The 22,590-nt window shown below is 45.1% G+C and overlaps 2 protein-coding genes across 24 annotated transcripts in view; one reads left to right on the plus strand and one right to left on the minus strand.

Moving 5' to 3' along the window:
- Positions 1–22,590, plus strand: part of macf1a (microtubule actin crosslinking factor 1a) — a 214,549-nt gene that overhangs the window by 142,709 nt on the left and 49,250 nt on the right. For 21 of the 23 annotated variants that reach the window (XM_076755015.1, XM_076755025.1, XM_076755027.1 and 18 more), the window contains 22 exons: positions 72–251; positions 328–501; positions 759–926; positions 1,852–2,043; positions 2,136–2,309; positions 2,606–2,729; positions 2,863–3,062; positions 3,308–3,625; positions 3,791–3,957; positions 5,335–5,491; positions 5,623–5,734; positions 6,285–6,347; positions 6,804–7,042; positions 7,345–7,474; positions 8,772–8,971; positions 9,297–9,524; positions 9,607–9,883; positions 10,188–10,786; positions 10,967–11,155; positions 11,309–11,515; positions 12,891–13,208; positions 13,330–13,512. In XM_076755015.1, coding sequence (XP_076611130.1) covers positions 72–251; positions 328–501; positions 759–926; positions 1,852–2,043; positions 2,136–2,309; positions 2,606–2,729; positions 2,863–3,062; positions 3,308–3,625; positions 3,791–3,957; positions 5,335–5,491; positions 5,623–5,734; positions 6,285–6,347; positions 6,804–7,042; positions 7,345–7,474; positions 8,772–8,971; positions 9,297–9,524; positions 9,607–9,883; positions 10,188–10,786; positions 10,967–11,155; positions 11,309–11,515; positions 12,891–13,208; positions 13,330–13,512 — 4,599 coding nt within the window. The remainder of the gene's footprint in view (positions 1–71; positions 252–327; positions 502–758; positions 927–1,851; positions 2,044–2,135; positions 2,310–2,605; positions 2,730–2,862; positions 3,063–3,307; positions 3,626–3,790; positions 3,958–5,334; positions 5,492–5,622; positions 5,735–6,284; positions 6,348–6,803; positions 7,043–7,344; positions 7,475–8,771; positions 8,972–9,296; positions 9,525–9,606; positions 9,884–10,187; positions 10,787–10,966; positions 11,156–11,308; positions 11,516–12,890; positions 13,209–13,329; positions 13,513–22,590) is intronic. The other 2 variants (XM_076755028.1, XM_076755008.1) reach the window with 1 other exon arrangement.
- Positions 1–22,590, minus strand: part of gsk3aa (glycogen synthase kinase 3 alpha a) — a 195,589-nt gene that overhangs the window by 87,304 nt on the left and 85,695 nt on the right. The gene's annotated exons all lie outside the window — the stretch shown is intronic.

Below are 22,590 nucleotides of genomic sequence, written 5' to 3' on the forward strand. Positions count from 1 at the left end.
ATATATCGCACAAACATTTTTTCATATTGTTTTCTTGTAGCTTGTATTCATCCTCTTTTCCTCTCCTGCAGGCCAAGGCTGAGGAGGAGCTCCAGGAGACCCAAGGACATATCGACTCTCTGCTGAATGAGTTGTCCTCCCTTGACCAACCAGGCGGGAGAGGAGTTGGATCTGGATTGGCCAAAGATGTTAATGATGCACCATTCCCACAGCCAGAGGGCGCTGTGATGTCACACACAGAGATGCTGCAGGTGAGAATTTGTCATCTATGTGCTGCTTAATCATCTTACAACACTGTATGACTTACACCTGTGGCCTCTCTCCAAGGCGGAGCTTCAGCAGCTCCAGTCCCAACAGGCGCAGCTACTCCAGATCACACAGTCAGCTCGCTCCCTTCTCGACCAACCCGACTCCACTGTTCCTCCCGAAGAGAAGCAGCGTCTCAGAGCTGCCCTGGATCAGCTGCAGGCCCAGCACCAGGACAAGCTGCAGAGCTGCCAGGTACTCAAAATGCATACTGTCGTGTCTCATGTGCCCTGATCTGTGATATGTGGAGCTGTATCTGGGTACCAGTCACAATCTCTGATTTTCATTTTGAATGTTTGATTTCATGGAGATAAAATGTAGAATATTCAAGGAAATGTTCAAGACAGCTTTTACATTTTAGTGGTTTAGATAAATGGGCCCATTATATCTATTCATCGTTTTTGCTGGTGTTATAGTTAACTTACTGCTACTGCCTTAACTGTTTCTTCAAGGACCGTCTGAGGAAGTCTGAAGCTCTGAAGGATGAGCTGACAAAATTCCTCCAAGAACATGGAAGTCTAGTTGCCTGGCTGGAACAAAGTGAACAGGAGCTCCGTTCCCTAGGGGAAGGAGAAACCGATGCACAAGGACTGAAGGGCCGGTTGGAGGAGCACAGAAAGGTGCACAAAATACACATGTCAATAACACAATGGGAGTTTTTCAAGGCATAGTCTTATGGTATTCATTCACCTTTTTTAATATTTACATGTGAAGCTCCCCATGGAGCAGGGTGCTAACGTACAAACGTGAGTGTGTGAGTTGATCATGCTGCAGATCTTCCACAAGAGGGAGCCATTCAGTAACATCAGGCAAAACCTGCACTTTGTAGGGTTACGCATTAATGCAGCCAAAGAATCTTGAACGTGAATACTTTATACTAATACTTTAATTTGTCAACAATACAAAATATTAACAAAACAGCAGTTTTAACAGTCATTGTCCAAATTGTCTTTTGGCCCATATATCAAAATTGCAGAAGCTTTACTTTCTCTGTCTGTACGTGGCACTGGCTGGCATATCTACATCTGCAGGCTCAGACTCCTGCTGCTGTTACTTTTCTTGCCTATAAGTCGCGCAGGTTGCACTGAAAATACTGGCCCTGTGGCTCTGCAGCAGATTGGACTGGCTGAGCCTGATTTCAGATGCTTTGACGTGGAGTGAATTTGCTGGGAAATACTTCTAAACTAGGCTTTTTTGACATTTAATTATCCATGGAAGACTAAATTCCTACGCTCAGTTTCCATCCATCCATTTGCCCTGACATGCCCTGATTCACACTCACACAATCACACATTTTTATCTGGGAGCCACTGGGAAATTCCATGGAAGCAGTTTGGTTAAGAGTCCCTTGATATCACATTTGTTGAGTTTTATGTCCCTTTCTCATACTGTTTTTTCCCCCAGCAGTTCCAGAAAGTTAAACTTGATCATGCTTTCCATCAACGCTCATGTTTTTCTAAAAATGTGTTTTTTTCTGATAATCACACTGCACATATCTACATGAATTTGTCCCCAACTGACCTGTTAATCTACATGTTTTTCCAGCTTGGTGAGGATGTAATTTGCCACAAGGCGGACCTGCGCTTTGTCTCCATCTCCGGTCAGAAGGTTCTGGACTCCGTTCAAGGAGCTCTGGAGCAAGCCAGTCGTTCAGACCCAGCGATGGACAGCACCAAGCAGCTGGTGACTGAAAAGCTGCAGGATGCTAACCATAGATACACGACCCTACACACCAAGGTGAGGGACACTAGAATACACTAGAAATTGTCACAAATTGTGTCCAATTTACAAATTTACTAATACATTGAAATTCCTTTCGGTGCGTGTAGTCATCAGAGTTGGGCGGCCGTTTGTCCAGCCTGTTGGAGAGGTACCAGCAGTACCAGGACGAGGTCGTCTCCCTCCACTCCTGGCTCAGCACTCAGGAACAGAACCAAAGCATAGCCAAGCCCAGTGGAGAGACAGACCCCCAGAACCTGCAGAACACACTTCGACAAGTACAGGTGAAGCTCTCATTAAAACATTTCCATAAACAAAACACAAAAAGTGGTGGAGGGGGCAGAAAAAGAGCACAGACAATTTGGAAAAGGCCGTTCGTGATCTGTCCTCGGCGATAGTCATCTCCCCCAACTGCTACATCATGTCTAAAAAGTCTAAATCTAGTCAAGAAATTAACATCTGGAAAAAAGAGTGGATTACTAAAATGGAAAGTATGTGGGAACCTTGTCTTGGAGTTAAAATGTGTTGTCAGCTATAGAGAGGATTTCAGTTTGACAATATGTGCGTCCTCTGTCCTCAGCTGCTGCAGGACGAGCTGGCTGAGCGCTCAGTGCAGCTGGAGAAGGTGAAGAGAGCAGGCCGGGATCTGGTCAGCACAGATGAGTCTCCCTCTCTGAAGGCTGTTGACATCCTCTGTGCTGCAGGTAGCTTCAGTCACTAAATCTGTCCCCCTTAGTCTTAACTACAGACCACTGCACCTGGATGGGGATTTTGTCTCAGTTTATGATTTTTCAGTGTCACATTTCAGATTTATTATGACATGACACTTCTTTTCAGATGGTCTAGAGAAGAGGTTTGGCTCCCTCTCTGCGTCTGTGTCAGAACGGGCCGAGCAGCTGCAGACAGCTGTGGCCCAGTCGGTCAGCGTCCAGGAGGGCCTGAAGGGTCTGCTAAGCTGGCTGGACAAGCTGGTTCTGAATCCAGTGCCAGTCGAACCCACCGCACAGGCTGTACAAGACGCCCTGAAACAAAACCAGGTAGGAGTAAACCCAGAGGAAGCGCTGCAAGAGTTCCTTACAAAGAACAAAACATCTGTTGCTTTAGTTTTTTCTGTTTGTAAGCACCACCTTAGATGTCCTTCATTCAAAAGAATTAAACATAATGGATAATACAACATTTTTCAGTGAATAGAATGATTGCACATCTTTGATTGGCAAATCCACAAATCACAGTGTATCTGAAGTCTCAGTCTCAGTTTTTCAAACCTCTGTTTCTTCCCCAGAAACTTCGTCAGGAGCTGCTGTCCAGGCAGGGCAGCGTGGAAGCAACACGGGACTCTGTTTCCAAACTCCTTCAGAGCTCTGACGCCTCCACAGCCTCTGGCCTCCAGGGAGCTTTGGATGAACTGACGGAGCGCTACACTGCAGCACAAGCTTGCCAGGCCGAGAGGGAGGCTGAGCTCAAAGGGCTGTTGCCCAAACTGGAGAGCTACGAGAGACTGGGGACCGACCTCCAGATCTTCACCCAGAGCCGACTAAAGGCTCTGAGCCCGGCAGGCCAGCCAGACCGCAGCGTGGATGACTACAGACAGACCGTTGAGGTCAGCACAGGGTTCAGATTTTTATTAACAGCTCACTTGCAGTACGGTCTCATCTTAGTTATATGGTTTCAAGGTTTAAAGACTTCTTAAAGCCTCTAAGAATGTCAGTGGATTAGTTACACTGTCAGTTTATTTAACACTTTTGTCCTGTGTGTCTTTCCTCAGGAGGTCAGGTCTGAGCTGGAGCAGGAGTCCGGCCAGCTGAAATCCTTCTGCAACCTCGGCACCGAGCTCAGCCAATCGAAAGCTTTCACTAACACTCAGAGCTTATTGGATAATGTCAAAGGGGTGTCCGATGAGTTCACCCAGCTGGAAGCCAATGTCAACGAAAGGTAAAAACATTAAGAGACGACATGTGAGAAGTGCCTTTTTAATTTATGACGCCATAAAGTGAAGCCCTCACAGTCAGTCTCAAATTTACAGGGTTTTAGGCTGATTATCTGGGATAATAGCAAAATATTGATGCAAATCAACTGCTTCAAGTTGTTTTAGTAGGAAATAGTCAAAATCTTTTTAAACGTTTTTGTCAGTTGTGCAGTTTACCATAAATTACACAAGGTGGCAGCAGATACAAAGCTGTTAGGAATATATCAACCCTTCAGCTGAATGCTTTCTGATGCGCAAATGTGAGTGGAGTCAATCACAGATAACCTTCAGAGTCAAACTTTAAAAGATTTGATTAGATACGATAGGCCTAATAATAAAGCAAAAAGCACTGTGGCCGGCTGTGCAGAACGGACTACGCCTCTGGCATTTCCAAAATTTGTTTTCTAAATCTGTAGCCTTCACAGAGCACCAGTTGCTATGCCTACCCTGCCTGACGTCGTATCAGTGAGCAGCCACACTTGAAGCCTGTCAGAAGGGGGCTGGGAATTTAAAAATACCATCATGCTTAAGCTTAGTGAACCAGTCACATGAAAAAAGCAGTTTAAGCTGCCTTTTGGACATGTTCATGTCCTGATCAGACGTGAAGAGAATGTGAGCTGTTATCTTAATAACCTTGTTGGTGAGAACACTCACAGGACATGCTGTACATGATGTAGGAGATAATTTACTGTGTTTCATGATGTTTCACAGCAGTTGGTTTCCAAGTACTGTACAGTGTGTTTGTGTGTCTACTGTATGTGTGCACTGTGTCTCTGTGTGGCCGGTGTGAGCTGATGAGCAGGCCTGGGTACTAATATAAGCGGAGTGGACATGGCTCATTGTCCGTCCTATAAACGGCCTACTCGGATGACTCCCAGCTTCAGATCCCGAGGGGGAGAAAATAGCACCATGATAATGATACTGCTCCATGCCAGACGACTTCTCAGAGCTGTTTTGTCTACGGGCAGTCAGCACTTTCCCAGCCATAGCTCGACACAGATCACACACAAAGAGAGGGGAGGTCAAGGCTGTTTTAATTCTGGCCAGTGAGGACCATGAATCAGCCCTGTCAATAGTGCCTGGCTTATTTCATTTTTTAAGAATATCATGTAAAATCAAGCACGATCCTTTGATTGCTTTACTTTGTGTTGAAAACTTAAAAAGTGTTATTGAAGCTGAATTTTCTTTGCTCTCCTCTGTCCTCACGGCCCCTTCTTCCTCTTCCCATTTCCTTATCAATGTTGTTCCTTCATGCAACTCCTCCTCATCCTCTCCATCACTGCCTCTCTTGCTGTTCTTCAAACCGTCCTCTTCCTCCCATGTCCTCTGATCTTCTCTCACAGGTTTGCTGCCATCCAGGCCTGCGAGCAGCAGCTGCTCCAGTTCCGCGGCCTCTCCGGCTCCCTCCTCAGGTGGCTTCAGACAGCACAGGACCAGCTGCCGTCCAAAGAGGCCAACCTCACCACAGAGGGCCTGCAGAGAAGAGTCCAGCAGCTCAAGGTGTGTGTGTGTGTGTGTGTGTGTGTGTGTGTGTGTGTGTGTGTGTGTGTGTGTGTGTCACTTGCATATTCTGCGTCCTCTGGTTTTATTCTCCAAGCTCAATGACTCAGTAAAATGTATTATGCCTTCAGGACTTGTTGAACGACTGGGAGTCACAGCGACCAAGGGTTCAGGATCTGAACAAGACGGGCTCAGAGCTGGAGTCCCTCATCATCGACATCACCGCCCCTCAGACCAAAACTGGTAAGAGTTGCCACTTCTCCCACTCTCCCTCAGTTGAAATTACTTATTTTCCTCATGAGCATCTTTTCAAGTGATTTAGGTGAGATTTACAGTTGATGTAGGTGGGAGGAAAGAAATCACTAAGGGATTTATAAAATAATTTGACCTGACAGAAACACAACTCTGAAAAACAAATTATGACCCGGCACAAAATTATCACTAGATTTTAGTGGTTCAAGATCAAAGGTCATACAGCCAGCAGGTAGTAATTCTAGTTGATCAAGCCATTGGATTTCTGTGTCACGTAAAGACTATGGGTATCCTCCATGTCTTTCTCACCACTGTCGTCTGTTTCCACGGCTTTTGTGCAGCGTCCTCAGTTCTGCTGAGCTCTGTGTGCTCTGAAGCGTCTGTCAGTCGGCAGGACGTTCTGGTGCTGCTGAGAGCTTGTAGCAGAACTTTAAATGTGTTCACATTTTTTACACATCGGTGCATCGCTGGTCCTGTTTGTGTGTAGCCGTGAGTGTGTTGTAGAGCCACTGTCTCAGTCAGGTGTGTGTCTTTCTCCCAGGTGCTCCTCAAATCAATGGCTCAGCAGGTCCCAGCAGTGTCAATGGCATTCACACCTGTAAAGGTGAGCTCTCCCTCGAGCTGTCTCTCTCTCTCTCTCTCTCTCTCTGCTCTTCTTATTGTTGCCTCCTGAAAATGAGACTCTAAGATAAACTTTAACACCAATTGAATTGTGCTCCAGCTCTTTTGGTGTTTATAATTTCCTCATAATGGTCACTTTGAGAGATTACTGCACTGTTTTGTGTTGTACTTTTCTGGTGTCCTCTACTGTCCCGTCCCCTGTCAGCTGTCTGTTCATGCAGAACATCTGTCGGTGGCAAATGTGTTCAATTAAAGAATCATCTGTCTCAGCATCTATCATTTATCTAGACTGCCCTGATCGACCTGCACTGCATGCATGTAGTTAACTAGTTTATAGTACATCTGTCGACTTTATTCTGCAAAGATTTACTTGTCTCTTTTTTCCTGTATACCTTCATTGTGCTATGCTACCAATTGTCTCCTTTTATTGTGTCCTCAGACCTGACAGAGCTCCAGGTAGCCGTATCTGATGTAAACGGTCGATACGAGACGCTGGGTGGGGAGTTGAAAGAGCGTCTTGGTCGCCAGCAGGGCTCACTGGAAATGAGGCAGAAGGCCAGGCAGGGCACTGAGGAGCTCAAGAGCTGGCTGACAGACAGAGAGAACAGTCTGAAACAGGGACAGACCGCCTCCCCCTCCAGACCTGAGGTGGTGCGTGCCCAGGCCCAGGAGAACAAGGTATTGTGCATGTTCTGTGACACTTTTCAAAGGGGAACCATGCAGTTAAGTCACTTGGTGTATATTATAACCTTTACCCTTTGTTAAAACAGTTTTTTAACTAAAAAATGTATTACTGGAAGATGTCACAACTATTTTCCATTGCAACAGATAGTGCCCACATTCATACAAACACTGTCCTATCTGCTGATATCAGTGCTACATTCACACATCAGAACTCTCATCTTTGCTAATGTCTGATTTATTGTATGCTTGTCATGTTGAATAAGTCTGCTCACGTTCGCGGCCCTCTTCTTCTTCAGGCCCTGCTCTCAGAGATGGCTGAACACTCAGAGAAGGTGGAGGAGCTGAAGAGCACACTGAGGAAGCTGATTGCTGACAATCCTGATTCTCCTGAGGCAGACAGCTGGAGACAGCAGCTTGAAGAGATAGGTGTGTGCTGCAGATGTCAAAAAATACACGAGGACATATGACAAGATGACGGAACAGCCGTTCTACAGAAGCTGATAGATCAGAGCTCTGCCTTAGCTAATGCAGATCCCAAACTGAAGTAGAAAGATATGTGAAACTAAGTGTTAATGACGGCATGGCCAGGAGACATCAGCAACTAGATAAACTCTGTTGAAGGGATCAGAGAAGTACTGTACAGTTCTTACAGCACATAGGTCACAAGTTAAGGGACCTGTGTGGGGAGAGCCATTATGAAGACAGTCTGTTGTGTCAGGACCTGAGGCAGTCACGTGAAGGTAACATACACAAGAGATTCAAGTTCGTGATACAGAGAAAGAACGCTGCCTCAGGGACTCAAAGAGGCGTTCAGTGGAATACGATCTGTGAGGACAGTCAGTGAGTTTCTTACCTCATGTCTGTCTGGCTTTTCCACAGATATGAGATAATAAGAGAAGGGTTCAGATAGATATCAGCTGCAGTAAACAGAAATGTATATATGTACAAGTAATATTTCTGCCATGTTCAAACGTGTCATGTTGCTTGAAAATAATGAATAATAGAAATCAAGTTGCAAAAGATACTTGGAAAAGAATGAAACAAGATGAGGCATTTTTACTGTGGGGTGTTTTTGAAAAGCGGTAAAGAGAAGGTGGCACGGTGCCTCCAGAATCTGTAATAATTCCTGTAAGAGATGGTGAGGAACTGAGATCAATATTATCCAGGGAGAGAGTGGGAAGTGTTCCTGTCAAAGCTATTTGTTGACTCTCATTCTTGATATTTTTAACAGGGCCTCCTATGAGGTAACCGAGACAGAAATATTTAAGGTGAAATCCAAGAAGGGGGCCTTTATATTTCTTATTTCATAATGCCTTTTCAAAGCCATGTGGACTGAATGCACACACGAACACACACACACACACACACACACACACACACACACACACACACTGTTAAGTGCCCAGAACATGAGTCAGAGAGGTAGAGAGAGACAGGAGAAGTAGGAGGAGGGACAGAGGAAGAAAAATATCGTCTTGTTTCTTCACATTGAGTCAGGTTTAGATCAAGAAGCTTGGTTTAACGTCTGATTCCTGTCATTGTTACACGGTGCTGTTGGACTTAAATGTTGCACAACTTAATGAGACAAGTGATTCCCTTAAGAAAGAAAATAGGAAACAGTGAACAATGAATATGCTATAATGAAATTTATGCATTCATCAGCATTTTGCATATGCTGTGTTATATGTTCTCCCTTCCCTGTCTTGATTGGTAATTTCCCCAGACTCCCGCTGGCAGACGGCCAATCAGACAGCAGCTCAGAGGCAGACCGAGCTGGAGACATGCGCCGATAGGCTGGGCAGCTTTGCCTCAGCAGCCAATCAGCTGGGCCCGTGGCTGAGGGAAAAGGAGCTGATGATGAGCGTGCTGGGACCACTGAGCATCGACCCCAACATGCTCAACACACAGAAACAACAAGTACAGGTATGTGAAAGACTGGAGGCAGAGATGCTGCCAAAAGATACACATACAACGCTTACTAATACGCACACACACACACATTGTGTAAAATAAAAATAAAAACGTCAGAGAAAACCACAGAATAATGAACAATGGTACAATTGTACCATGTACAGTTTGTAGGATATTCCACAGTTATATAAAAGTTCAGGATTTCAAAATATTAAATTTTCCTGGATTTTCTTCAGACTTTCCTTTGTTTTAAACACACAGCTCCTATTTTTCATGATGTGTTTGTTCCTGGTCACATCACTGAGTAATGTGTTCTCGTCTCTGCTCTTTCTTCAAGTTTATGCTGCGTGAGTTTGAGACGAGGCGGCCACAGTTTGACCAGCTAACCCAGTCCGCCGAGGGAATCCTCTCCCAGACTGTTGACTCTGCTCAGGACCCCAAGGACCTGGCAGAGGTGCGGGCTGAACTGGGCTCCATCTCCCAGCAGTGGGAGAACCTAACCAGCCGACTGAGTCAGCGGTCAAACCACATCGACCAGGCCCAAGGAACCAGTGAACGGTACCAGGTACGTCTAGTAATGGCTGTAGGGTTTGATATTATATTGTCACGACGGTAAGATTTTGTAACCCTCCTCCTCTCCTGCACAGGCCTTGCTCAGAGAGCTCTCTTCCAGTGTTTCTGCTCTGAGCGAGCAGTTGGATACTCAGGCCTCGCTGAGCGCCCAGCCCGAGGCGCTGAAACGCCGCCTGCAGGAAACCGGAGAGATCCGCTCAGAGCTGGAGAGACGGCGGACTGAGCTGGCCGAGGCTGAGAGGCTCTGCCAGGAGCTGAGCGCCATCGTAGCTGAACCCTACCTGAAGGAAGAGCTGAGTAAACGACTGGAGAGCGTCAGTGGGCCGCTGAAGAGTTTAGAGGAGCGGGCAGGTTGGTGGAGTTTATGTGGCTGCTGTAGTAACTGTGCTTTTAGTGGGTCTCATATACCCAGTGTTCTGTAAATGTTCTGGTTTGTTCAAATTTTGAAGTAGTCAAACTATATTCCCTTTCAAACTTAATCCCTCTTTAGCTGTAATGGGAATATTGTTTTGATTGTAAGAAAATCCTGCTAACAAATCCACTGAAATAAATACAACAAACACTCCTCAGGTCATATTTGTCCTTTTTGTTTGAAATAGATTTTCAGTGTTTATGTTTGTAATCCCTTGTGCTCTTCTGCTTTTCTTTCCTCCAGCTGACGGCCTTTCTCAGCTTCAGACTGCCCTGTCGTCCACTCAGCAGTTCCAGCAGATGTTTGAGGAGTTGCGCTCCTGGCTGGACAAGCAGGCAGATCCCAGAGAATCATCCACCGACTCTCTGCCCTGTCAGCCTGAGGCCATCCGCTCCCTGCTGGCACAGACAGCTGAACTCCAGCGCGGGATCGCCAGTCAGCGAGGTTCCTACGAGCTGATTCAAGCCGAGGGAGTGTCCCTGCTCGCCACTCTGCCCGCAGGCGGAGACGAGCGATCTGCCCTGCAGTCTCGCCTGGCCTCCCTGAGGCAGGACTGGGAGGGGCTGAACCAGAGGATCTCAGATCGAGAGAGCAGACTGAAGACCACCCTGAGCAAAGCAGACACCTACCAGCAGCACAAGGCTGAGCTGACACCTTGGTTAGCGGAGTGTGAACAGAAAGATGGAGAGATCCAACCATCGCTAGACCCTTCGGCCCTGGACGAGGCTTTGCAGAAGGCTCGAGGTCTGTCTCTGGACCTCGAAAGACGACAGCCTCTCCTGGAGGCCTTCAATACTGCAGCAGATCAGCTGCTGGAACAATGCTGCATCGGAGAGGAAGAGGTACAGAAGATAAGATATAACTTCATTGATCCCAAATTAAGAAACTAACTCATCTGCTTGACTTTTTTTAGCACATTTGCATGTGTTTCACTATGTCAGCTCAAAGTGTTGTTAGTGCTTTAAGAGTCATAAATTAAGTAAATAAAGAAAAGTAAACTGATGTAAACAAATTTTCTGTAGGTACGAGATGAGAAGGCCCAGCTGAACCGCAGGGTGGACAAACTGGGCGAGAGGCTCCATAATCGCACCTCCCAGCTGGAGGAGCTGGCTGGCCGCCTGAAGGAGTTTGAAGAGGGCAGACAAGCGGCAGAGAGGAGGCTGGAAGCCGCCAAGCACCAGATTGAAGTCCAGGAGGCTCTGGGACCACAGGTACAGAAAAATGCTGTTCACTGTCCTCGTGTCACTTTTATTGTTCTTTAAAACACATAAAACAGAGCTTTGGTGATATGAAAATTGCATGGTTACTACAAAAAAAACATAATTTAGGCTTTGTCAATTCATGTTTACTTCTCTCCCGTTCAGGCATGCAGTGCTAAGAGCCTGGAGCGACTGAGGAGTCAACAGGAGAGCCTCAGGTCCATGAAACCTCAGGTGGTGTACCTCCGAGACCTGGCCCAGGGGCTGGTACAGGACTCACCACAGACACCGGGAGGCAGCACTGAGGGGGCACAGAGGCTTCTGGACCAGGCCAGAGAAACAGAGAAAGACTATAATGACGTTACCGACAAGGTGAGGAGCAGGGTCAGAGTCAGCCAAAGAGAGGCCTTTTGTTGGAAATGTGCCAGATCCTCCGGGCAGGTTCATTGTGCCTCAACTGGTTTCAAGTTGCTGGATGTTCAGTGTGGTTTCTGACACCCTGTACAGTGCACTGATGAGACTCAGAGGAAGATGGTGGTAGTTTAGAGTCAGCACTCAACACTGTTCTTAAACTCTCTTTCACGGTTGATTTTTTCGAGGGGGGGCTCCCTCCTCCCAAACCTGATCAGAGATCACCAATGAAAGCTTGTGAATGTCCAAAATATGACTGACCTGTGCGTTAAAGAAGCATTGTGGCGAAACAGCAGAGCATGAAGAGAGGAGAGAGATAAAAAGGGTCACATCAGTTATGAATTAATGTAACCTCAACAACTTATGCCCTCAGGAGTGAAAAGAAGTTGTACAACTAGGGGGGGACTATTTATACCAAGGGTCACTGAGTGAGAGGGTGTCAGATCTATTGTGTGTGTCCTGTGTGTGTGTGTGGGGGGGGGTGCTTAGCAGACAAGTGTCAGTGAGCTGAGAGAGAACAGAACAACCACAGCTGTCAGAAGAGTTTAGCTGTTAGAGTTACAGTAGTCATACATAGTCCCACTGGACATTCAACACTTTATCATAGTTTGAAATGTAAACCACGGCTTGGAGAATTCAGCCCCCGCAGTATTGCATTTATTTGGTGCAATCCAGCCTCCAAATATTCCATTTAAGGTTACAGCTATCACTGGACGTCTCACTGTATATAAATCCATTGCACTGCTGCACCGTTTCTCTTTTTAAACTGTCGATTGATGTCACTGTGGCTGAGAGAAGAGTTGTGTGCTGCTGGAGATGATGCAGATCGACTCTTAGATAATGCTTCTGCCGTCTTATTTCTTGCACCTACACTGACAGAGTCTATTTTTACTTGCTGCTGTGTTGCATCTTTTTCTGGGTTGGTTACATGTTATTCTGTTCCAGTGATTTGTTCAGGGAAAATATCACCACACAGGCTCCTCTTGTGACTGACTGACTTGTGGTTTGATTAGTTAATCTTGTTATATCACACAAATACCGTCACTGTCATAGTGAATCTCCAGTCTTCAGTCGGCCATATTTTGACAAATTCCTACTGAAATGTTTTCTAAAAAAAAAATCCAGTCAGTGTCTTGAAAATGGGACCAGCTCATTCACAATTTCAGATTTGATAGCTTGTTTCCAAGCTGCTGTTCTGTGCTTCATCTTCGACAGCTTCATTTTAAATTCATTTATTTTTGTCTGAATTTGTCTGAATGTAACACACTTCATAATGAAAAACACACTTTCACACCTTCTCCTCTGTTTACCCCTCTACGTCTTTTCCCTCCCTCAGATCGAGCACTGCTCCTCCTCCCTGGAGTCCCGGCTGCAGGGCGTCGGCGAGGTCCAGTCCCATGTGCGTGATGTCTTCTCACGCCTTGCCGACCTCGATGATGAACTGGACTCCCTCAGTCCCGTTGGACGCGACGCGGACTCGCTGGCCTCTCAGGCTGATGCCCTGAAGGGCTTCTTGTCCCGTCTGGCCAAACTCAGGACAGAGCTGGAGGGTCACGCGTCAGAGTGCACCACCATGCTGCGGAGAGAAGGCTCCTCCCCTGACCTCCTGGCTCTCAGGAGGGAGACAGAGGCTCTGAGCCGCCAGGCCGGAAAGGTGAGGGAGATGAAGATGATGATGGTCATAATGGTGGTGATGTTGTTTAATGCAGTTATTTACTCTTTATATGTGGTTTCATCCAGTCACGATTCCTTTGTTTCTGTTCCCTGTCGTCCAGCTGAGCGAGCGTGGTCAGGCCAGGTTTGACCAGATCGAAGACGCCGCTGAGAGGGTTCGGGAGTTCTACAGGCAGGTGGCTGCGCTGCAAGGCCTGCTGGGAAGGGCCGAAGACGGACTGAACGCACAGGGCATGGTCGGCACAGAGGTGGAGATGATCAAGCAGCAGCTGCAGGAGTTCAAGGTAGGGTCAACTTCTTTTTGCTGGTTATTCATGTGGATGTCATGTGTGTGGATATGAGTGTGCAGAAGTGTGCATGTGAGGTGTCACAGTGTGTTGAGGAGGCTTGGAGAAGCTGATTGAAATCTTTATCGCATTAGTCTCTTATATTCCTAATCTCTTCTTTCTTCATGATTCCCTTTGGTTTGATACGAGTACACCGTGTACATGTATTCTCAGTTGGCTTTGGCAGTTATCATATCTGCTTGATGGTGTAGCTAAAAACATGAGAGACTAACTGGGTTCAGGGTGAAAAGGTTACGCTTGTTTGTGTTCGCAGACTCGTCCTTTCCCATCATGCTACTGGAACTAATTTGCACAGTTAAACAGAAAATCTGAAGCGTGACATTTGGTTAGGTTTTGGGCAGCTCTGTGTGTGTTTCATGAATAGTGACATTCAATATTTGCAGTCCCTCTGAGGAGGTCTGCATCCATCCTTTCCTCTTGCTCATACCTCTAGAGACCATGATGTAACGGTGTGTGTGTGTGTGTGTGTGTGGGACTCCTGTGGTGTGTCAGGAGTCAGAGACGGTGATTAGCTGAGTCACACATCTCTTTGAAATGCCTGACACGCTGCTGAGTCATGCAGGTTTTTCTTGATAGGACAGTTATGATGCTCTTTCACTGTTTCTCTGAACATTTCCCACAAGCTCTCTCCTCCCTCTCTCTCTCTCTCTCTCTCTCTCTCTCTCTCTCTCTCTCTCTCTCTCTCCCTCTCTCTCTCTCTCTCTCTCTCTCTCTCTCTCTCTCTCGATCCCTCTCTCATACACACTTACCCACCTCATGATGTTCAGGCTCCACCCGTCTGGCGTTTTGAACTTGGTAGCCTTGTCATTGTGGTGATGGTCGCTGGTCTAAATTTGATACTGCCCCATTTTTTTTAACTTCGCTTTGTACTGTAAAAGCATGGGAAATGTCTGCGCTGCCTCTCTGTTGTTGTTTGTTGCTTTCACCTCAAGCATTTGACAATTATTGTAGTACAAGACGATGAGAACACGGTCCCCAGTAAGAAAGTCCTCAGTGGTGGTCTGGCCTTTGAACAGTGCATGTAAACTTCCTGAATTGTTTCATGGACGGTTTGCAGTACACAGAAAGAACACAAAAATTAAAGATAAAATGTGAAAAAATGAGATTTCTTGTTATCACAGTCTTGACTTTTTAAATGAGAAATGAAGGCTTATGTAGAAGATGCAGTACAAGGACGTGCATAGGAACCTCTTTAGTACTTTGGCGATTGATTAATCAGTCAATATGTTAAATCATTCAGTCTATAAAATGGCAGAGAATGGTGAAAAAAATGCCAATCACAGTTTCCAAGAGCCCAGTTAAGTCTTCAAGTTGGTTCTTTTGTCCAAATAACAATCCACAACCCGAACACTTTCCATTTACAAACACATGGAACAGAGAAAAGCAGCAAATCCATCAGATTAGAGGCTGGATTCAGCAAATGTGTGGCGTCTTTCTGAAGAAATCACTTAAAAGATTGTGCTTGATTAATTTTCAATTTAGTTGTAATTAAGTAAATCACTGCTGGTAATTGTTCACCAGTCACTTGTCATTTAATAAATACTGGATATAAAGTTGTCTCCTCCTTGCAGCAGTGAGTGGACAAAAACACATTAATGGCTCCAATTCAAGAAAATCTGTGTTTACTGAGTCTTTTGGTCATAATGTGAGTGTGTTTATACGTATTCTGAGCGAACAATGAAGGAGAAAAAGAGCCCCAGAAAAGTATATTGTTCACTTCTTGTGATATTTTAGCATTAAGACCTAAACGACTGCGGCTTGTTTCTGCATTTAAAGAGAAATTCCATTTTACTGTCTAGAACTACATAGGAGCCGACCGCAGGAATGTGCTTCGCTGGCAGCTCCATTGTATTTTATAGCGTTATTCCGCTGCTCATTTTATGGGTACAGACAGCTCTTTCAGCCTGACTACTATCATTAAAGAGCACATTTTCTTGCTGTGATGTAATGTCCTGTCCACTTTAGAAAACTATTTAAGTTTGTGCGAGCTCTGCAGAAGTATGCATGAATCTCCAAACACAAACAGCACACTTAACCCTTCTTTTTCTTTTTTTTTTTGGATTCGCCGTGACGCTCAGAAAAGGTTCTGTTTCTCTGAAAACGACTGATGATTCGCGTGATACGAGCAACAATCATTTTCATGGATTTGAAAAATTTAGTGGGACTCCTGCTCGTTCCCTCGAGAGTTATCGGCTCCACTGTTGTTAAGACGTGTGGGCGGATCAAAGAACATTCTTCCTCCTGTTTCTCTTCCTGCTTTTTCATTCCGACTCTCTTCCTTTTTCATCTCTTTACCTTTCTTAATGTTGGTATTTAGTGAAATGTCTTCATCGCCCTTACATCTCTCTGACCCACTGACCTCCCTGTCTTCTCGTTTCTTCTCTTCTTTCACCTCGCCGCTCTCTTAATAGGAGCGAGCTGAGTGAATGTGCAGCGTGGAACGAGCAGACAGAGGAGGTAGAGGCGCTGAGAGAAGGATGAGGGGAGGGAGAGAGAGATTCAGAGAGACAGAGAGCTGTGAAGAGCTAAATAGGCTACCTTTGAAAAGCAGAGCCAGATCAGACAAAGAGTGCGAAGCTGTTCAATGAATCAGGTCAGCGGGTTTCCAGGTGCAAATGACTGCGAGTAATCTACCTACAGAAACATTTCAGTCAGCACGTTTACATCATTCTCAGATCATTCAGCTGATTTTTTTCCTGATGTATCTGAAATTGTACCATTTTTCGAGCCAGCTTCCCCCGTTTTCTGTTTGATCCCTGCGTTAGGTTTAAGAAAATTGGAAAGCCGTGGCGTCCTTTGAGCAGTAAGTTTTAAACTGATGTACCTGAGCAAGCTGGAGGAACGTGGACAGTATACAGCTAAAGAAGGAAACACCAAGTGCCAATAAGATGATTGACTCTCTGTACGATGTTTACGTAGTGAAGAGAATTGTTTAGAACTTGAGAAGTAAGACAAATGCATTCGTAGATAGCTGAATAAAACAAGCTTCTTACATTTAATCTTTTATATCAGAGTTGTTTGATAATTCAGCTTTCAGTGTTATTTAATATTATTTTGTTTATCATGTTTTTCTCTCTTGTGCAGAATGTCTTTTTGTTTGTGCTGTGCTTTGTCTTAATTTGGCCCGTTTTGTTTTATTTTCATGCATCCTGAAAAAAATCCATTTAGAAATTTGACTTCATTCATTCAAAGCATTGCTAAGCCCAGATAAAATAATCCTTAATGTAGGTGTTAATCATGTTATTCGTGCACTGATTAAGATTTTCCTCCATTAAGGCTGTGAACTGTGTGCTGAGCTGCAGACAGACTGTGTGCAGAAGTAATAACAGGGGCAGAATGTATAATAGCTACTGTCTGCGGGGTATGTAGAGCATGGAGAAATAGTCTGTCACTCTATCTGGGAGCGCGGGGGTATTTATAGGAGGGCAACGCAGGGGGGATAGCAGGGGGGATATTGTTGAGAATAGAGGAAAAGACAGAAAATAAGAGTGAAAAGGGAAAACGACAGCAGATCATCGTGGAGAGCAGGACCACAAGGCAGACTTACAGATGCACAGAGAAATAAGGAAATGATGGGAAGGAGGGGGTCCAGAGAAGTGAGAGGGTTTGTCCACATATTGCTTTTTGTCCTCTGACACTTTTTTGATTGTATTTCATTTTTTTCCTTCTTGTAGCTGCAGTATATTTCGCCTCTAGCCTGCGCTAATAGTCTGAAGAGGGAGAGAGGAAAGAAAAGATGAGAAAATCTCTTTTGTCCACTCTTTGAAGCCACCTCCCTCCCTCTCCCTCTCCCTCTCTCTCTCTCTGTTTCTCTGTAACCGATCCAGCTCGGCTTATTTCAAACCTAAACATGTCTGTCTGGCTCCAAAACAGACCAGGCCACCCCTCTCCCCTCTCCTCATCCTCCTTCCCCTCCCCCAACAGACCCCATTTCCAATCCAGAGGGATGATGTCATGCCGATGCTTAGAAAGACGAGGGGGCTCAGGACGTTGTGTGTATTTTGGGGGAGGGGGGGGTAGGAGGGCAGCCATGGGATAAGGGGTCATGGGAGTGGGAGGTGATTTAGTTAGATTATTTTTTTTTAACTTCCCAACAGTGATCTCACAGAGAGTTACTGGGTCAATGAGGGAGAGAGAGAGAGAGAGAGAGAGAGAGAGAGAGAGAGAGAGAGGCAGCGAAAGAGCAGCCTGCCCCTGTCTGCTTCTTCTTTATTAGCATTCCTATCACAAATTAGCACGAGTTCGTAATACAGTATGTGTATTGTGTGTGTGTGTGTGTGTGTGTGTGTGTGTAAATTGGCTTTGATGTGAACGTGTGTGAATGTAATTCTTTGTTTTATTGAAGCAGTGTTCTCGCACAGCTCAACATTTGAGAACTTAAAAAAATTGTTTTGTAGAAAAGCATTTTTCAAGTGATATGTCAAAAAAAAAGCTTTGTTTTATTAATACTGGTACCAAACTCAGGTATCTCATAGTGTATCAGCAGCAACTCAACATGATACTGTCTGTAAAAACAACTAGTCAACATGAAAACATGCAGTGAAAGCAGCATGTTAGCGGAGCAGTTTCATACTTCCATCAGTGTTCAGACACAGTCGTGTCGGCCATTTGCACTTTGGTGGCACACAGAACCCAAAACATGATCACAGTAATTATGTGTGAAAATGGAAGAAAATAGATGTGAAGAGTGAAAATATGCTTTGGGTCGCAGGTATGTATATATAGCATAATGTATATTGAGACGTGTTTGAGGTGGACTATTAAAAAAAACACGACTACAATCACTCCTTTGTACTATAAAGTACACTCTTTGGTATTTACTGTACGCTGTTTTATGTGTGTCCAAATTCTGTGTGGAACTTGTGCTCTGCCCTCTAAAGTTCCCACAGTACAGTGCGTCGCATTTTGTAGATTATAAAATCACCTCCCTGTGATTGATTAGTGTCTGCAGTCTCAGGTTACTGCTCGCCAGAGTGAACTCGTGAGTGTCTCGCGTGTAGAGACGTACTGTAGCGAATGAGTGAGTGCGTGTTGGCCGTGTGTCTGTCTCTCTGTTTCTCAGGCAGTATTGCTATGTATCATGTACATGTTTATACATGGCCGTCCTGTCTGCACACATGTGCTACTGTGGAATCTGTGTTTGTATTTAGGGTTGTTCTGTGGGCTGATGAGAGGTGTGTGTGTGCATGCACTCTGCATCAGAGGATGCTTCTAATTCCAGTCTTTTTCGGGGTGCAATCTGGAATCTCAGCTGTCTCCTCACCCCACCCTCACACACAAATACACACACACACACACACACACACACACACACACACACACACACACATTAGGGTGTGGCATCAACATCCCTGTGCATGCCCCTGGCTCCCTCTGTCCCTAAGCAGCTGACATAGTCTCTGGGTGGGATGAGAACACAAACACACACACACGCACACACACACTGGTGTTTTAGCAGAGGGGCGTTAAAAGGCTCTAAACCTGTAGCTGCAGATGGACATTCCTGGGAAGGGCTGGTTAGTCTGGGTGACAGCAGAACAGGAGCCATATGTGTGTCTTTGTGCACACGCGTTTGCAGAAATCCCGATCCTAAATCATGACTGCACGCCTTCCCTGTCTTCACCCCCTCCACCTCCTTCTCCCTCACACCTTTCACCTCCTCCTCTCTCTTATTTTATCCTCCTATACTCTCTCTTTTAGTGTCTATGCCTCATCTTCCTGTAGTTTATAATCCTTGGAGAATCCATCAGGCCATGACTCACTGTCCTTCCCCGCACCAACTGTGTCAGCAACTATTTAATGATGGGAGTAGAAGTCAAGCCAAACTGGGCCGGCAGCTCACCGGTTGTCTTTGGACCCACACTGTGAAGCTGGAACGTGTCCTAATTTTCACCTATAAAGCTGCTGACACATTTAATTTTTAGACAGTAGTAATTAGCAGTTTGTAAGTCAAAAATAGACATTTTGACTGTAGAGTTTATCCAAAACGACACCATGTGAAGGAAAGATAGCATGTGTTAAAACAAACCAAAGCGGTGTAAGCCATGACGTGTTCTAGAGAGCCCACATTTAATGCAGATGAGTCAGAGGCCCTCAGCAGCGTTTCTGTTCAGGTCTGGAAATCATCAATCATGCATGACATGTAAAATCCCTGGGCGAAACTGCATGTCCAGCTTTTGAAAGGTTAGCGCACTAAATGAAAAACAAGTGGCCTTAATTCTGTGCGCGTTTCACGTCGTTGAAATCCAGTATTTTAACCAGTAAAATCAACATCAACTGGTTTTCTGAGTGAGAAATATGCTCTCCATTTATCATACTGAACATTTACATGTACTGTCTGTCTAAATCCACAAAACCTCATGATGAAACTAACTAAGTGTGTTAGGTTTTCACCCTGCCCATTCAGACCGTGTGAGTTTCAGCAGGATCCAGAGTTCTGAGTTAGCCTGTTAGCTGTTAGCAGCCATGTTAGCTGGTCTAATTCAAACTCAAAGGCTGTGTGCGGTCAGAAGAGTTCAGTGTGTCAGAACCCAGTAACCCTTCCATGACTCCCCGGCTAATCCAAGTCATACATCATCTGGACGACAGCGCTATTTACCAGCTCTGGATTTTCCTGGACTGCTTTCTGTCTTTCTTTTTTCTCTCTGTCTTCATATTAATGTCTGTTGGTGTGTTTCCTTGTGTGTTGCATGACTCTTATTTCTATCTGTGTGTGTTCATTTTGTCTCTCTAAGGGCCTGATTGGATCACGCTAACAACATTTCTATAATCATATAACCTGATTCTTCCGGCCGAACTTTCCTGTAACCTCCTGGCACACACACACACACACACATACACACACACACACACACACACACACACACACACACACACACACACAGAATTGAATTCAGGCAAACACACACACCTCTCTCACCTCTCTGGGTGTATCAATGCCTCACGGAGAAAGTGAGTGATTGTTATGACTTTGGATTGTATGATCTAAATATGTCTGGGATGGGGGTGTGTGTGTGTGTGTGTGTGTGTGTGTGTGTGTGTGTGTGTGTGTGTGTGTGTGTGTGTGTGTGTGTGTGTGTAATGTTTTAGCTTTTCCACTCTCAGGTCCTGTATTGTTTCAGCTGTTGTGAATTAGAAAGGCATGCCACGGCTTGGCCTTGCCTTCTCACTCTCCTTCTTCTTCCTTCTCTCAGTTCAGTGAAATCCTATAAACTCTCCTGAGATGAGCTGGGACAAATATTTAGATATCCAGAAGACTCATTTGCAACACTAAGCAAAATAAATGTATTGTTTTACCTCAGACAAAATGATGCTCTGTGTCATATTTCAAACAAAGATTTGCTTTTTTAAACTTTATGTGCACGAAAAAGTTTCAAAAAAGGATTTGAAATTAATTTTGAAGCATATAACTGATCTTATTTCCACACATAGCATAAATTTAATATAAGGTAACTGACTTCAATCATAAATTTGATATTTGTGACATGGCTGAGAGCAGAGAACAAACTGATGTGTAGCGTTATATTGAAGGAGAACAAATAAAACAAACTTTAACACATATGTAAAAACAACCTCTCACAAGTGGACATGTGATGACAGATGATGTTTTCCTCAAGATTAATTTGACCTCAGATCTTACAGCAGTGTTGTTTTTTGTTTTTTACTTGTGATGATTGTGTACGTCGTGGTTGATCCACCAGCGACAGACAGTATAATACAGGATGAATAAAATCGATAAGTGCCACAGAAATACTGACAGACTTTTGGAGCTACATTGTACTGTAGAGGTGTAAGATCCCGAAGAGAAGGAGAACCAGGTGGGTGTGTGGATGAGTGGGTGGTGGAGGCTCGGAGAAAAAGAGAAGAGGAGGTTTTATGTGTGTGTGTGAGAGAAAAAAAGAGCGATGACCTCCAGCACTGACCTCTCAGCAGGCAACTTCACAGGTGTTTGGTGTGTGTGTGCACGTGTGTGTTGGTGTGTGGGAGAGAGAAAGAGGTCGCTGAAAGAAAGAGGAGAGGATAAGCCTATTTTTACCACATTAAAACTCCCCAAACGGTGTAAACCACCGCCGAGAACTGACCTCCAAAGTGTTTATAACGTGGAAAGTCCTTCCTGCATTAATCGCACATGGACGTTACTCCATCTGTATCATAGACTGCCAGCTGAGTGAACACACACCATCTCACACACCCCAGAAAGCCAGGCTGCGGAAAGTGTGAAGTTTTTATTTGCCTAAAAGAATGCGTGTGTGTGTGGTGGGGGGGCGACACACATACATGCAGACTGACTTACTGTTAAACTGAAAAGCATGTAAGCAGTTACCCACCTGCACATGTTCAGCAAACCAGCCTCAAAATCTGCAAAGTGTGAAGCCACCACTATGACTGGTGGTGTGTGTAGATGATTGACAGCTGTGTTTATTGAAGTTATTCAGCATGGTCGTAGAAGTGCATACCTTATTTGCTTAGAGGTGTGTGTGTGTGTGCATGTGTCAGTGTCTTTGTGTGACTTTGTGTGTGTATGTGCTGGATCCAGGTCTCTTTGTGTCTGTCTCTGCCTCAGGAAGGTTGAGAACAATAAATGCTTTCACACACACACACACACACACACACACACACACACACACACAGGCAGGTGAAATGCTCTCCTAGTTAATATAAAACTACCCCAGAGAGTTGGAAAGAAGGAGGGTGGGTTAGCGGAGTAAAAGCGAAATGGCAGCTACGTTTTTCCTGCTGCCAGGTTACCAGTGAGGGGGGCGGAGAGGGGGGTGGACGGAGAGAGACTGAAAAACAAGAGGACGAAGATGACATTATATTTTTTAAGTTTTGTCGAGATGCATTATGGATTTACTCCAGCTTGGGAGGGAGGGAGAAATGAAAAGAGTGAGACAGAAAAAAAATATTTTACCTGTCAAAAGGTGTTTCCCCTCGAGCAAATAAACGACCCAGACAAGTCAATAACACATGCTTTATGCCCTCCACCTTTGTTTGTGTTTATGTCACTTAGCCGCA

Source organism: Chaetodon auriga, chromosome 17, assembly GCF_051107435.1.
Source record: "Chaetodon auriga isolate fChaAug3 chromosome 17, fChaAug3.hap1, whole genome shotgun sequence".
Classification (NCBI taxonomy): domain Eukaryota; kingdom Metazoa; phylum Chordata; class Actinopteri; order Chaetodontiformes; family Chaetodontidae; genus Chaetodon; species Chaetodon auriga.